The sequence below is a fragment of the Eptatretus burgeri genome, chromosome 15, assembly GCF_056783735.1.
Source record: "Eptatretus burgeri isolate ZD-2024b chromosome 15, Ebu_testis_v1, whole genome shotgun sequence".
NCBI classification, from domain to species: Eukaryota; Metazoa; Chordata; class Myxini; order Myxiniformes; family Myxinidae; genus Eptatretus; species Eptatretus burgeri.
Genome location: NC_140975.1, coordinates 33,650,864 through 33,667,052, shown reverse-complemented (window position 1 = coordinate 33,667,052; position 16,189 = coordinate 33,650,864). Strand labels below are relative to the sequence as shown.

Below are 16,189 nucleotides of genomic sequence, written 5' to 3'. Positions count from 1 at the left end.
ATTTACAGGAAAACCAACCAAACTTAAATAAAAGGTGATTATGGAGTGTAAAGACATTCTCACATTCTTTGCAAGGAATACCAGTTTGGATTTTTTATATTGGCCTCGCTGTGGAGAATCACCAATACGATGAATGGATAGATAGAAACGCAAGCTTTGCAAGAAAGCATGCCCGCACCAAGCATGTGTCGGAGAACAGAATTTTCCCACACTGAACCTGGAGCTCCAAAGTTGCTGGGTTCCGAGGCCCACATAACGGCCTCATATCGAAGGAGAATCTCTCTGTTCAAAATAACAATGTGATAGGACTCAGCAAAACATCTTCATTGGTCTCTTCCCCTTGATCTGCTGCTTCTGTCTGTCGACGCCCTCCCTATCACTATTGACTGGCTCCTGAATGGAGGATCACCCATGCAGGATGTCCACAACACTATATTCACCTCGCTGTTTGGCTACCAACATCTGATTTCATGCGTTTTGTAGCCGTAGGCCTCGTTTATCAAGGGCCAATCACACAGCTGCCATGGTGTCCAAAGCCTCTACCTATCAGGGCCAGTCTCCACTTTCCTCTACAAACCCCTGCTTTGCTACTTCGCCATGTTATTTTTCCAACAATAATGATCCTGCTTCTGATCTATAGTGAGTTGCAAATTGCATGTCGTTTTACTCTGATTATTAACCTAGTTCAATTTGTCGACACTTTACTTAAGTAAAATTGTAAATGCTTTACCATCACTATGACAAAACAATCATATCTGTGCACATACTGAATTCTAAGTCCAAAACAACAACTGCATAATCAACCATTTCACTCGATCAAAGCAAGACATCACACAAAATACAGAAATGATCATTTTTGTCGCAGTACATTTGTTTTGCCAGTCGTACTGTGATTGCTTTATTGACATTTATTCCCCCAAGATGCAAGATTTGGAGCCTCAGCTGCTGAATGCAAAATACTATGTGAAGTTTGCCAGTGCTGCATATGGCTGGCCCATCTACATCCTGCAGCATCCCATCTCCGGACTGCGCTTGTTTTGTCGCCATTCCAGGCAGGCATTCTTTCCTCTCAACCTCCGAAATTCTACACATTTTCTGTGCATTATGCTTTTCATGTGTATGTTGTCATGTTGTCATGTCTTCATTGTCTAACAGGTTGGTACAGAGGTCATGTATTTACCTTTGATCTATTTTTGGCCAGTCTATAAACTTGGATTTGGGCTTTGCAGAAAGGGTGCTCCATCATAGCGTGTCTCATGGACGTTCAGCTGGGTGTCCCGTCTGCTAGCATTAGTTGGTGGACATGATACCATGGTGTCTTTTCGCGAAGAGTTATTGAATTATTGCTGGCACCCTGAACAAATTCCAAATTCCTTCATCTTTCAGTCGAACATTCTGCCTGGCTTGCTGGTTCGTGAAAGACTTGGACCAAAAAGTTTCTTTGACCAACCAGAGCTTTTTTAAAAAATAATATGAGCTATCAATTTGTTTAATTTCAAAATATAATCTCTAAGCACTTTACAGTGAAAGAAAAGTTGATAGTAAATAAAAATAGAGAGAAATAGAAATGGAGAAAGATGTGATTTTGAGAGATAAAACACCCAACTTAAGGTCATCATGTGAAACTTCAACTAATTCCAAAGTTTAGGCGCATATCACCAAAAGTATTAATCCTTCTGCGAGGGATTACCAGGAAATTCCTACTGTAAGACAGTGGCATCCTTACTGCTTTGTAATGTGTCAGCAAATCGGAAATATAAGCAAGAGCAAGTTTGTTTCAACTTTAAAAGTTATTTACACTATTTTCAAGTTGATGTGCTTGGAAGCCAGTGAAGAGTTTCCTGGATTGAAGTGATGTGATCAGTTTTATGAGCTTGAACCACAAGCATGGCTGCAATGTTCTGCATGGGTTGTAGTGGTTTTAGGGAAGAGGTAGGTATACTCCAGTAATACTCTTGTAAAGTGATGATTGCATGAATCATAGGGTTTCGGTTGTCCTCTGATTGAAACATGAATGGGTTTGATGAAAGGAAATGCAGTGCTTGTAGGAAGTCTACACCCCCTTTCAAATTTTTCACTTTTTGTTACCTTGTAGCCTGGAATTTAATTGCATTAAATTGGACTTTTTCCACCTTTTATTTACACATCGTAACCCACAACTTCCAAGTGAAAAAGAAATTTCAGAAAATCGATTAAAAATACAAAACAAGAATATCTTTGTTCAATAAGTGTCCACCCCCCTTATGATAGCAATTGTAAATCAGCTCAGGTGTAACCAACCACTTTCAAAATCATGTACAAAGTTCATTGGCCTGCACCTGAGTTAACTTGTAGTGATTCTGACTATTTCAGAATAAAATCAGCTGTTTGTGTGGGTTTACTCTGCTGGGTGCATTTCACTGCAAAGACTCAACCATGAGCACGAAGGAGCTTTCAAAATACCTCTGGGATAAAGTTGTGGAATGGCACAGATCAGGGGGTGGGTATAAAAATATTTAAAAGGCCTTGAATATCCATGGAACAGTCAAGACAATCATTAAGAAGTGGAAGGCATATGGTACCACCAAAACCCTGCCTGGATCAGGCCATCCCTCCAAGCTGGATGACCAAGCAAGGAGACTGATCAGAGAGGCCATCAAGAGGCCAATGGTAACTTTGAAAGTACTGCAGGCCTTTATGGCAAAGACTGGTCACTGTGTGCATGTGACAATATCTCAAGCACTCCACAATTCTGGCCTGTATGATAAGGTGGTAAGAAGAAAGCCATTACTCAAAAAAGCCGACCTTGAGTCCCATTTGAAGTATGCAAAAAAACACTCCAGAGATTCTGAAGCCATGTGGCAAAAAGTTTTGTGGCCTTTTATAAAACCAAGATGGAACTTTTTGGCCTCAATGCAAAACATTACATTTGGTACAAACCCAACACAGCACATCACCCAAAGAACACTATCCCTACTATGAAGAATGGTGGTGGAAGAATCATGTTATGGGATAGTTCTCAGCAGCAGGGACTGGTGCCTTGTCAGGATAGAAGGGAAAATGGATGAAGCAAAATATATAAACATTTTAGATGAAAATCTGCTGCCCTCTGCAAGAAAGCTGAAATTGGAACGGAAGTTCACCTTTCAGCATGACGACTTGAAGCACACAGACAAAGCTACACTGGAGTGGTTAAGGAACAAAAAAAGATGAATGTCCTTGAGTGGCCCAGTCAGAGCCTCTACCTAAATCCAATCGAATCTGTGGCATGACTTGAAGATTGCTGTTCATCAACACTCCCCATGCAACTTGACTGAGCTTGAACAGTTTTGTACAGAATAATGGGCAAATATTGCCCAATAAAGGTGTGTAAAGTTGGTAGAGACCTATCCCAACAGACTCACAGCTGTAATTGCTGTCAGAGGTGCTTCCACCAAGTATTAACTCAGGTGGGTAGACGCTTAACCAATTAAGGTATTCTCGTTTTGTATTTTTAATTTTCTGAAATTTGTTTTTCACTTGGAAGTTGTGGGTTAAGATGTGGAAAAAAAATCGGATTTAATTCAGGCTATAAGGTAACAAAAGGTGAAATTTTTGAAAGGGGGTATAGACTTTCTATAGGCACTGTAGATTTAAATATTTTTGTAATATGCTGGCAAAAATAGTGTTGAGTTCATGGTGTCACCAAGATTAAGATCCATAGATGAAGGATTTGGATTGTGATCGCTGAGTTTCATCCTCTGAGGGTGTGTTTGTTTGTTTGTTTGTTTGCTTTTTATTCTTTTTTGAGAAAAGATAAGGAGACGAAGATCAACATACTGTCAGTCTTCACAGCATCAAGTTTGTAAAAGCTTCTGGACATCCATATTTGAAGTTCAGGCTAGCAGAAAGTCAGTTTTGAAAGCAAATCATCAAGTTTAATGGATGGGTATATCTGTGTTTCATCAGCATGGCCATAAAACCTTGTATTTAAATTGGATACAAGTAAAGAGAAAACAGCATTGAAGGAAGTAGTAGTAATGGTTTTATCCAACCAAACATAAACATTCAAACATTGGGAAAAGAGAAATGGCTTTAAAATAGTACATTGTAATGTAATTAAATTGTGTACTAATTAACATGCAGAAACAAGGGACAGACTAATTCACAAATGGACTTGATCACTGCAAGCCAAAAAGGCTAAATCTACACTATACATGTGACGTCTAAACTATTGGAGAAGAATGTGCACTACAATGACCTGTTACCTGCGCGTACTGAGCAAGGTACATGACAAGGAATGCCTTGTAAAGTAACATGAGCATAAGGCAGGATAGACACTGAAGGAGTGTAAAAACGGCAGAAAGCAAGGGAAGTAGAGAATAGGTGGAAACAGACATTAGGTAAACATGAGAAAATGGGGAAACCATGTTGAGTGGGATTAAAGAAAGGAAAAGGAAAACTTAGCTTGGGAGCCAGGCTACATAAGGTTCAGAGAAATAGAGCCAAAAGTATGAGACCAAAAGTATACCCGAGACCAAAAGGTAGGTTGTTTCTTGTGCGAAATTAACTTAAGACATAAAAAGGGGACAGCATGCAGCTACATTGTATATCAAATATCAGTTGGCATCTTAATCAAAATCAGCAGTGTGTTATTAAAAAGATTAGAGATTGTGAAAACAGTAAGATACTGGTAGGATGCTTTTATAAGGCTCCGGGTGTGAAGGAAGAGGAGGAAGGAGGAGTACATGAAGAATTCAAAAAGGCATGTGGTCAGGGAAGAGTATTGATTATGGGGGGATTTTAACTTTCCAGGGATAGATTCGCTCCAGAAACAGGGAAAGGGAAGACCAGATGAGGATTTCCTAGTTTTAGTCCAGGATTGCTTTTTAAAGTCCAGTTTTAGTCCAGGATTGCTTTTTAATAGAAAAGCCCACGAGGGGAGTGCAGTGTTAGACCTCCTTTTAAGTAACGATCCCAATATGGTGGAGGAGGTGGAGGTCGGGGAGCATTTAGGAGCAAGTGGCCATAACATTGTGCGTGCAAAGATTCTGTTTATGGTTAGAGTTCAGGATGGTAGGGTGAGGCTATTAGATTTGAGGGTATGAGGAGAGAATTAGGTGAATTAGGAGAGATTGGGAGACTCCAACACTAGGACAATCAGCATCAGAGAAACGGGAAACCTTTAAGGACCAAATGTGTAGAGTGCAGAGCAAGTACTTTCCAATGAGGTGTAAAACTAGACACAGAAAGAGACCAGGGTGGTTGAGTAATGAGATAAGGAACGCTATTGAGGAGAAGCAAAAGGCATTTATTAGGTTTAAAATAACAGGACTGGAGTTAGATTTATATCACTATCGGAGTAAACAGAGGCAAGTTAAGAAAATAACTCAACAAGCCAAAAGAGAGTATGAGAAGGACATGGCTAAGAATATTAAACACTAGCATAACCCGCACTTTGCACGACATATTGGGGTGGGTGTGTTTGAGAAAGGAACTGATGCAGATTATCAGTCGTAATTTTACTTTAATGCAGTAAGTGGAATACAATGTTCAAAGTACTTCTTGATACACAATGTTTTGGGTTATAGCATTGTCATTGTGGAACCCTTGTTTTGTAGTTGGTATAATTTGCACCGTAATGTCCGAGAACCGACGTGATCGTGAGAAGGCAACATATAGCTGACTGTGGCTGAACACCGGCTGTGGAAGATATAACCCAACTTTATCAAAGGTTTGGCCTTGCGCTTTGTTTATAGTCATGCAGTAGCTGACTCTTACTGGAAACTGTGTTCTTTCAAGAATGAATGGCAAGTTCACATCTGATGGGACCAGTTTGATTCGTGGTATCAACACATAGTCACCTTTGTTTGCCCCAGTTAGGATCTCGGCATCTAGAACATGGGTGTGGAGATTCCTAACAGTCGTGTACCACCGTTTTTGGCACTATTTCGCTGTTTCAGAACCATTTTATTTACTTTTTTTGTAACATGCACCTCATATGGTCTTTGAGATAATATAAGCCGAATATCACGTTACTCGAGCGCAGAACAAAGTCGAAGATAGCACGACACGAAACCACAAACTCAGAAATAATATATAAGGTAATTGCAAGGCTTTCTTTAAGTATGTCAGGGGAAGAGAACAGGTGAGGACCAGTGTGGGCCCATTGATGAATAGCACCGGGAGAGTGGTTAGTGAGGAAAGTAAGATGGCAGGCTTATTAAACAGGTATTTTTCTTCAATTTTTACACAAGAACAGTCAGGAGAATTGCCAATAGCTGAGAGTATCTATCAAGGAGCTAAGGAAGGGCTTTTACAGAAGATCCAGGTTGGAGTGGAGGAAGTAAAGGAACAGCTAAGTCGTCTAAGAGTAGATAAGGCTCCGGGTCCAGATAATGTGCACCCGAGAGTATCGAGGGAGGTGGCTGAGCTGGTAAGCGAGATGTTAACAGATATTTTCAATAGTTCACTGTAGCCAGAGCAGGTACGGGAGGATTGGAGAGTAGCAAATGTAGCACCATTATTTAAGAAAGGATCCAGAGAAGAATTGGGAAACTATAGACCTGTTAGTTTGACTTCAGTTATAGGGAAGGTGTTTGAGACATTAATTAAGGACCAGATGAGGAACCATTTAAACAAATACAAACTAATAAAAGGTGGTCAGCATGAGTTTACCAAAGGTAGTTCCTGTTTAACAAATCTTGAAGAGTTCTATAAAGCAGTTTCTGATTGGGTGGATGAGGGAAAGGCAGTGGACATCATATATCTAGACTTTAACAAGACATTTGATGAGGTACCACGTCGGAGGTTGTTAGAGTGAGGGCCTGTGGAGTGGCTGGTCAGGTAGCTAATTGGATTGCAAATTGGCTTAGTGGTGGGAAGCAAAGAGTGGCTGTAAGTGGGAGGATGTAAGTAGCGGGGTACCTCAGGGATCAGCACTCGGACCATTACTATTCATTATTTACATCAACGATTTGGATAATGGGGTGAAGAGTAAGCTTTCCAAATTTGCAGATGACACAAAGCTTGGAGGTAAGGTGAATTGCAGAGGGGGTGGTGATCAGATTCAGGAAAGTATTGATACTTGCATCGATTGGGCAAAAGATTGACAGATGTATTTTAACCTGAGCAAGTGTAAGGTGTTGGGGATGGGAAAGAACAATGAAAATAGAGATTACAGGATGCAAGGGGTAATTTTGGAGCATGTCACACAGGAGAAGGATCTGGGGGTGGTAATACATACGGGAGGTAAGCAGGCAGCACAGTTCCAGGCAGCTATAGGGAGAGCAAATAGGGTTTTAGGCTGTATTCGGAGGGGGATCAATTATAAATCAAAAGAGGTGGTGTTAACATTGTACAGGAATTTAGTGAGGGCCACATCCAGAAGTGTGTGCAGTTTTGGTCACCACATTTCCAGAAGGACATAGATGCCATAGAGAGGGTTCAGCGCAGGGCTACTAGATTGATTCCAGGCCGAGCTCGACTCAGCGATGAGCGGCTGAGAGAGACGGCTTTATTCATGAGAAAGGAGGTGGTTACGAGGAGATATGATGGAGATGTTTAAGATGATGAAAGGTATAGATACAATAAGTGCATATGAATTATTCAACAGAGTAGACAGTTATAGGACCAGGGGCCATAGCCTGAGAATAAAGAAGAAGAGAGTTAAGACTGAAGCGAGGCAGGGGACTTTCACTCAGAGAGTAGTTCATGCATGGAATGGCCTCCCTGGAAAGGTAGTGGCAGCAGAAAAAGCAGATAAGTTTAAATTGGAAGTTATGGGGATGTTGAGAAGACTTTTGGGTAGTTTGAGCATTGAGGAGTGATTGTGTGCACATGTACGGAGTGCTGTTGGTGGGGGTCTTGTCAAGGGGGTTGTGTGGTTGATGATGTGTGTTTTTAACCAAGCCCATGCCTCCTCCCCTGAGGGGAAAAAAAGGAAATTTTTTTTTTAAAAACTACAAAAAACAAACAAAAAAAAATTCCATGAATTAAAAGCATTTTTTGCATTTTCTTCCTTGGATCTTATGTCGATGGGTTGGTGTGGTGCCTGCGCAGGCATAATGGGCTAAATGGCCTCCACCTGTGTTGGATTTCCTTGTTAGAGCCTTTTTCTGAACCTGTTCCAATTTTACTTTGATGGATTGTGAGACCGGCATTCCAAAATGAAACGGCATACTCTAAAATAGCCTTCATAAATGGTAAGCGAATCTTCCACAGCTAAGTTAAACGTTATGAGCATCTTCAACATAAACGATTTTCCATTTGCCCTGGTGACAGTATTACAAATGTAAAGGTTCCACTTCAAATCTGATGAAAGAATAATACCCAAAATTTTCATGTGATCAACCTTCTGCAATGCAGTAGTTTTGATAGTAAATTGAGGCCTTGGCAGAGGTTGTTTCAGGAAACAAACTTCCATAAGGGCATACTTATCAGTATTCAACTTCATATTATTTTGAGTTGCCCATTGAGTAAAAACATTCAAGGCAGGTTGTAGTGTTATCAGCTTGCCTGCCCCTTGAATTCTCAATAAGTACTGTATGTCATCAAGATACTTATGGGCTCAGGATATGAGCATAGTCATCGAGCTGAGTCATTGCATCATTAATATGAGTCAAAAAACAGAGGGCCTAATTTGGTACCCTGTGGTACCCCTCCACTGAGGGTTTGATTTACAGACAAGGTACCCGTGTATCTAACAGAGCTCTTTTGTCGAAGAAACGACATATTCAAGGAATTGAGGCAGGCCTGACACCCATTTGTATCAACTTTGTTACAACCAAGGAGCTGTGACTTGGTTGTTTATCAGCATGCTCGAATAAAATCAATTTAACAAGTTCGTGTGAAGTAGAATAACCTGCTCGGTTACCATACCGATTTATACCAATATTGTCTTTAATGTCACTGAGTATCCATCTAGTTGAAAAGGTTTTTTGCTAATTTTGTGAAGTGATCAGTCAGGGTTATTGGTCTGAGTTTATTCCAAATTGGTCTCGAAGTATTTTGGGATCGGGACAACAGCTTCACACGCAAAAGCTCACAGCTTGGTTTCATGACAATAATTATTGCTGGAATAGTCCCCACTTTTTTATATGGCAACTAGGACTTTGTAGACTTCATGATCCTCTACTTCTGGACATGGATGTGGAGCTGGTAAGTATGCCTGAAGTGCCAAGTAATCTCAGGGAGTAACATCCTTTGCAATTTCCACAAAGTGGTCATTGTTGCAGTTGGCTATTGCTTGGTCATCCTCAAGGTCAACATCAGGGGGGTGGCTCTGGTGGGTTTGAACTGACCCCGGTAGTCATGATCCGGATTTGGCGGTACCACTGCACTGGGTTTGAATATTTGAGATTCGGAACTCTATTATGATAGAAATGCTGTTTAGCCTTGACATTCAATTCAGAAATTTTATTCCTCTTATGGGAGTGTTCAGAACATAATTCTTCAATTTTAAAATTTCCCAAGAACACAAAGATTGATAGATTAATAGGATCTGAAAATGAGCCAGAAATATTTACAGTGAACTTATGTTCTGAAAGAACTTTTTAATCTGTTTCAGAGCAGGTTCAGAAATACCAAAACAAGATTGAAGATGGGCAATTAATATATTATGGTGAACAGTGTCAAAAGCAGCTGATAAGTCCAAGAGTATTGGAATTGTAGCTGATCCTTGGTCTGCCTTCTTTAGGATATCATTACTGATCCTTCAGAAATGCAGTCTCTATTTGATGTAACTGATTCTTCCTCAATGGAAAAATCCTCTTTATCTCTTTGCTGATGACTCCACCCTCTGCTGTAGCATCCCTCATCCCTCAGATAGGCAGGCAACAGCCTCTTCCCTCGGCAGAACTTGATAAAATCACGATCTGGTAAAATATTTCGAATTTGTCTTACAATCATGACAGAGCTCTCACTCTCACTCTGTGTCTGCGGAAGAATAATCTGATGAACACTCATCTAATTCCTTTGTTGAGAAAGTATATGGGAGAGATATTTGTTTGCGTGCTATACCATCCTCTTAACAGGGATGACTCTATTTACATCTACCTCTCTGCCAACATGAACCATCTTATAACCACCCATCCCAACTTTCTCTTTCTCATATGTGGTGATTTGAATTGTCACCATGCCAATTGGCTGGATGTTTGTACCTCTTCAATCAGCAAAGGACTTCCGTGACTCCAAGGGCCTCACCCAATCGGTGAACATTCCAACTCTGATTTCTTCCACTGGCATGTCCTCTCTTCTGGACTTGTTAATGACTAATTTTCCTACCAATGTCCCCTGTTCCTCTTCTGCCCCAATAGGCTCATCTGATCATGTCAACGTCTCTGGCTATTGTCAGAGAACACATGTCATTACTGATCAATGCCGTATCGTCTGGCAGGAACTGCAAGCTGCCCTCTCATGTCAAGATTGGTCCTTCATTTCCACCTCTTCTTAAATTAATACTGCCTGGGAATTCTACCATACAAGCTTGCTTTCCACACGAAATTGTTTTAATATTTGAGATTTGTCATGCATTTGCCTGAGAGGTTACATATACTGTACCAATTTAAGACTCGTCCATATATTGGGAGGCCTTCCCCCTAATAATGGAATGTTGCCTTTTGCCCTGATTTTCAGTCCTCTTTTTGTTTCGATGCAAAATCTTTTAGACATTAAGACGTTAAATATACATTCCACCAAATGAAGGCCACCTTTATGTAAATGAGGTAAAAGCAAGAAAGATGTCAGAAATAGAAAGGAGGCGAAAGAACATGTTTTTTTTGTTGTGTTTTATGAAGGCCCATTAATCTTCCCTTTTTTCTGTTATTTTTATTTTTTTTTTTTTGATGTCCAATGGGGCTTTTAATAAACGTATCCTCTTCAAAGCTCTCATGCAAAATTTCATGCTTCTATCACTATTAGATTTTTCTGCTATAACCTCACCAAGATAGTCGTCAGGATTGAAAGACATACGCATTCCAAGTGTTTGACCAGCTTGTCATCTATCAAGGTCTAAAGAGAGGGAAGAAGCTGCTGCCTGCTGATATTTAGGATGAGGGATGTTATGGCAGAGGGTGGAGTCATCAGCAAAGAGATAGAGACTTTTCCTGATCGTTAGAGAGGTTGTTTATTAATATTACCGTAGGAATAGGACTGGGCCCAAAACAGTGCCTTGGAGCACTCCAACCTTGACAGGAAGAGGATATGAAAGGATTCCATTGAGAGCCACACGTTGGCTATGAGCGCAGATAAAGTCAGTAAGCCATGTGTGGAGTTGACCTTGGATGCCATAGGCAGACAGTTTTGAGAGCAAGGTAGGGTGCCAGACTGCATTGAAAGCTCGAGATATGGCTGTAATAATATTTGAATGTAAAATACCCCGTGGTAGTCCTGTGGACTTGTATTTTCATGAAAGCAGGGGAATTTTAATTTCAGTTTGAATGTGTTTTTATTTGAACCCTGAGCTCCGTGGACTTTCAGCTCCCTCACACTAGGCTCCCTGGGGAAAATTTTGGCTGCTCAGGTATATAGAGGTTTGAATAGTGGCCGGTTTACCGGCCCCTTGGGTATATGGAAGTTTGAAAGGCGCTGGTAAAACAGCCGCCAGTGTTCAAAGGGTTAAACAGTTACATTATAAAAGAGTAATATTAACAGATAATGTCATTGTTACCATTTTCTTTCTGGCTAACTATTGCTGGCAAATCATTACCATCTTGAAGGTTCCTTCTGACATGTTAAATCTTTCTGGATAAGATAGGTCATATGTGATGCACTTTGATTTACCCTACACTTCTCATTCCAGCTGTCGGAGGACAACTCGTGAATACGAGCTTGTTGGTAGTGAGACACAGTGGGGACGGCACACAGAAGCTATTTTGGGAGTGACTGGGCTACAACCACGTGACCTCCTCTTTGTCAGCTTTCAAAATGCTGTATGTTCTGCAATGTGTGCCTGAGTTTGAACTATTGTGTATATGTGTATATGTGTATACTTTTTGTAGCATACAAAGTCTCGGCTCGTGAAGGAGTTACAATATCGAATGGATCATGACACCACAGTAGAAAGAGAGTGGGGACGCACACTAACAGCAGGGTTGAGGAACAAAATAAAGGGAGAGTTGGACAAATAAGGGGTAAGGGAGGACATATGGGGTGGACAAGATTGATACAGAAATAAGCTCAGGAAGGAAGAACTAGTGATTTTGAAAGAGATGGGCCTGGGAAGGGTTAATGGGAGTAGAAAAGATCATGGTTTTGGATGGGGGATGATCTGAGATGGTGGTGAACAGTTGTTTTGAAGACCTGGAAGGAAGAATGAGATTGAAGAGAATGTGGAAGTTTGTTCCACAGGCAGAGCAAAAGAGGAATGAAAGAGTGGAGGTGAACAGTGATTCTGGATTTTGAGTTTCATGAGATAGGGGTTGTTGGAGGACCATGCTGACAAGGGTCAAGTCAAACAACCAACAAGCTCTTTTCCCCTGCCAGGTTGCTGCTCCATGCTGATGAGGGCCAACAAGCCCGAAACATGTATCTGTGGATGATCTTTCTCCAAGGTGGACTGGTCGAAACATTGAGAATTAAATTCTTCCCGGTATTGGTTGCAATACAATCCTATGGAGATGTAGGGGGCTGTAGCTCTGCGAAGCTCATGCCTAATAGGTGGAGCTGAAGCAACTGTTTTGCCAGAAGAGCCTTTGACATTTTAATTGTTCCTGGCTGCTCCCAGAACTGTCTTATTTAACAGACTGGTTAATGTGTGGCAGGCATTTCCTGTTGGTCCGGATGCATGCCACAGTAAATGGTGTGGCACTTCCTGACCCACTAAAGTAATGGCATCTGATGTCGATGTATGTGCAACCCCTGAATAATTATATGAAGCATGTTAGAAGGCAGAAAACCTACCTCAACAGTTTAAGGATTCTCTTGTCATTCCTATGTACAAAAGGAAAGGGGATCAAAGTGACTGCAGTCACAACCATGGCATTTCACTTCTTGCTGTTTCTGGTAAAATTGTATCCAAAGTTTTGTTGGCATCGCTACAGAAAATTACAGACAACATTCTCCTGGAAAGTCAGTGTGCTTTCAGAACTGCACACTCCACTATGTCTATGCCCTTCATTCTACACCAGTTTCAGGAGAAGGCAGCTGAGCAGCATCCATCCACTGGGACCATACTCTGTACAGAGCGTCGGTGCTGCCGAAGCAGTCTCCTGGGCTATTTGGCACAATCCTGGACAGGTCGACACTCCGACACAAGATACTCAAATGGCTCAATCATCCCAGCAAGCTGGTACTTATTTTGCTGACCTCAGAAGGATGACAGGCTGAGTCGACCCCACCTGGTATTAATTCAATGGCCGAGCAGGATTTGAACTCTGGACCCTCGGATCCCAAGTCCGCCACCCGAACCATTAAGCAACACCAGGCATATACTACATCTGACCCTTTCAACATCTCTCACAGAGTCAAACATGGCTAGGTCCTGGTCCCTACGCTGTTTAATCTGTTTCTGACTGCTGTTCTGACACATCTAAACAGCTCGACACTGGAGTATACATCTGAAACAGACCAGACAAAATTTTCAAACTGGCTTGACTCCATGCTCACTCAAACACCAGAGAGTATATTGTGTGCGAGAGTTACTGTATGCCAAGGATGCAGGTCTAGTTGCTTATTCCCTGGTAGACATCCAGAAAATTGTTGCTTGCTTTGAAGCTGCAGGAGTCAGGTTTGGTCTCCATTAAAATCAAGACTGAGCTGCTCCATCAGCTACCACTTGGGAAGCCCCTCGGAAATCCACAAGTCCTCATTGACAACACTTCGCTTTTGGTGACCACTAAGTTCACCGACCTTAGGAGTATAGTGATATCTAATAACTCCATCTATGTGAAAATTGGCAATCCCATATAGGCAGCCTCTCGAGCTTTTGGCAGTTTAGACAAGTGGTTGTGGTCTCAATATCTCCATGAAGTGTAAAGTATACCTCACTGTTGGTCTTTCAACCCTTCTGTATTCTTCTGAAGGCTACACACTACTGGAGACACATCAAGATGCGAGCTACTGTACAGCTGCGGCACCTGTCCCAAATGCGCATCTCCTGGAAGGACCGTGTCTCAAACATGGAAGTGCTACAAAAAGCAAACTTGCCAAGTATAGAAGCACTACTCGCTCCCTCTCAGCACTGGACTGGTCATGTTGAAGGAGCATCATTTACCAAAAACTGTCTTCTATGCTAAGATTCTCAACCGCAAGCTCTGACATGGAGAGCAACATATATGCTTCAAGGATGTCATAAAAGGGCATCTAAAGGCTACCAAATATCCTGTTAACACTTGTAAATCCACAGCAAGGAATCGCCAGCTCTGGAGGCAAACACTGCAGAAGGGAGCTGGTGTCATCGAGCAGTACCAAATCCCAAGATGCAATAGTGTCTGCTGGCATTGTCTTCAGCCCAACATCTTCCATGCACACTGTGACGAGTGCTTTGGGGCATGGATCGGACTGGTTTCCCATCTATGGGCCAAACACAAGCACTAACCCTCTAACCATTATCGATGCATCAGAGGATGACACACACACACTTTTGTTTTGGTTTGTTTCCATGTCTTGCTTGCAATGCTGTGAGTGTCCGATTCGCAGAACATTTTGAATGCTTGACAATGTCATGTCACTCGCATACAAAAACCTACATGTTGTCATATATTGTTGCGGAGCCGGGTATCGGCGACGAGCACGACCACCAGATGGAGCAGAAGAGTGGGCTCCACCAATCACCCGGAATTTATAGGTCATCACCCCGGATAACTCCAGAGCCGACGGGTCCCTTATCGGATCGAAGTTTGCCAATGGATCGACCACGTGGGGTAGGGTCGATTGCCAATTTCAACTTACCTAAATACCCACGTCGTCCAACTACCGGGGAAATTCACCCTTGACGATGCTCGTACGGAACAAGACGCTAGCTTACTCGAACCGTGTGCGACCCGAGCTGACGGTCACCGAGCTTTCGTCGGTCCAAATGTCCCTTTTCAGCGGCAACAGCCTGGCTAATTCTCCAGCATGCACCGTGTTAAACCAATAAAAGGAACACAAAACGAACTGATATATTTAACACATGGGTTTATTTAGAATAGAATAGGTGGTGAAGGAGGGTAGCACGTAAGAAGCAGAGTTATCACAACTAATAGAAATGAAATGCAAATAATGTACAAGGCACTTAACAGTTGCTACTTAAAGATGGGCCCACACACAGACAGACACACACACACACACACACACACACACACACACACACACACACACATGGACCCCAATGGTCTTTATTGAAGTCTTCCAGCTCGAGGACAGGGAGCTGGAGACCAGAGCCTGCGCTTGGACCTGTCTACCTCATGTGGTCTTCGACGATCCGGCTCGACGGGACTTGAACCCGCAACACGATGCCACTCCAAGCACCAGGGACAGAGGAAAAGCGTCGGACGCCAAGTGAACGAGCCGAGAGACGACCTGAGCACTGCCAAGCCCGACCAGACCAGACGAGTCGATCTCCGGCACCTCAAACCTGATCACTGCCAAGCAAACCAGACAAGTCGATCTCCGGCACCTCGAACCCAATCGCCCAACCCTGACGCTGGTGCTCACCCTGCCATTCACGCTCTTTCCAAGGCCCTGGCGTTTCTTGTATGGCATTTCTCCTGCGGGAGGGGTGTCGTGGGAAGGATCACCGTCTGAGACATCTCGCCTCCCATTGGTTCGGGGTTCGTGAGAAAGTCAATGTCTGAGACGTCTCGCCTCTCATTGGTCACGGGGAACATTCCATCTCTCTGGGGCAGAGTCGGAGCTCTGGTAGCCAAGGAAACTCCACCCACGTACGTGGTCGGACGCACGTATACAATGGCGTCGGTGTGAGAAAGCGAGGTGAAGGTGTGTTGTTGTTGTTATACGGGGTGTAACAATCCTAACTATTAAAATAATGCACAGCGCACGTACATTTAATTCCCATTAGACAAGGGAAAAGGGAGATAACTGGCAACACCTACTTACCGATATAACTGATCTATAGGACCTGTATGTTGTGTGCTCATGGCTTCCAGATTAGCAACAATATATATATATATATACACACACACACACACACACACACACACACACACACACACACACACACACACACACACACACACACACACACACACACACACACACACACACACACACACACACACACACACACACA

General features: G+C 42.4%; 1 protein-coding gene across 1 annotated transcript in view; it reads left to right on the top strand.

Moving 5' to 3' along the window:
• The window catches only part of DAGLB (diacylglycerol lipase beta), a 68,389-nt gene that overhangs the window by 34,007 nt on the left and 18,193 nt on the right, over positions 1-16,189 (top strand). Inside the window, exons 6-7 of the mRNA XM_085857399.1 lie at positions 922-1,052; positions 11,759-11,888. Coding sequence (XP_085713525.1) covers positions 922-1,052; positions 11,759-11,888 — 261 coding nt within the window. The remainder of the gene's footprint in view (positions 1-921; positions 1,053-11,758; positions 11,889-16,189) is intronic.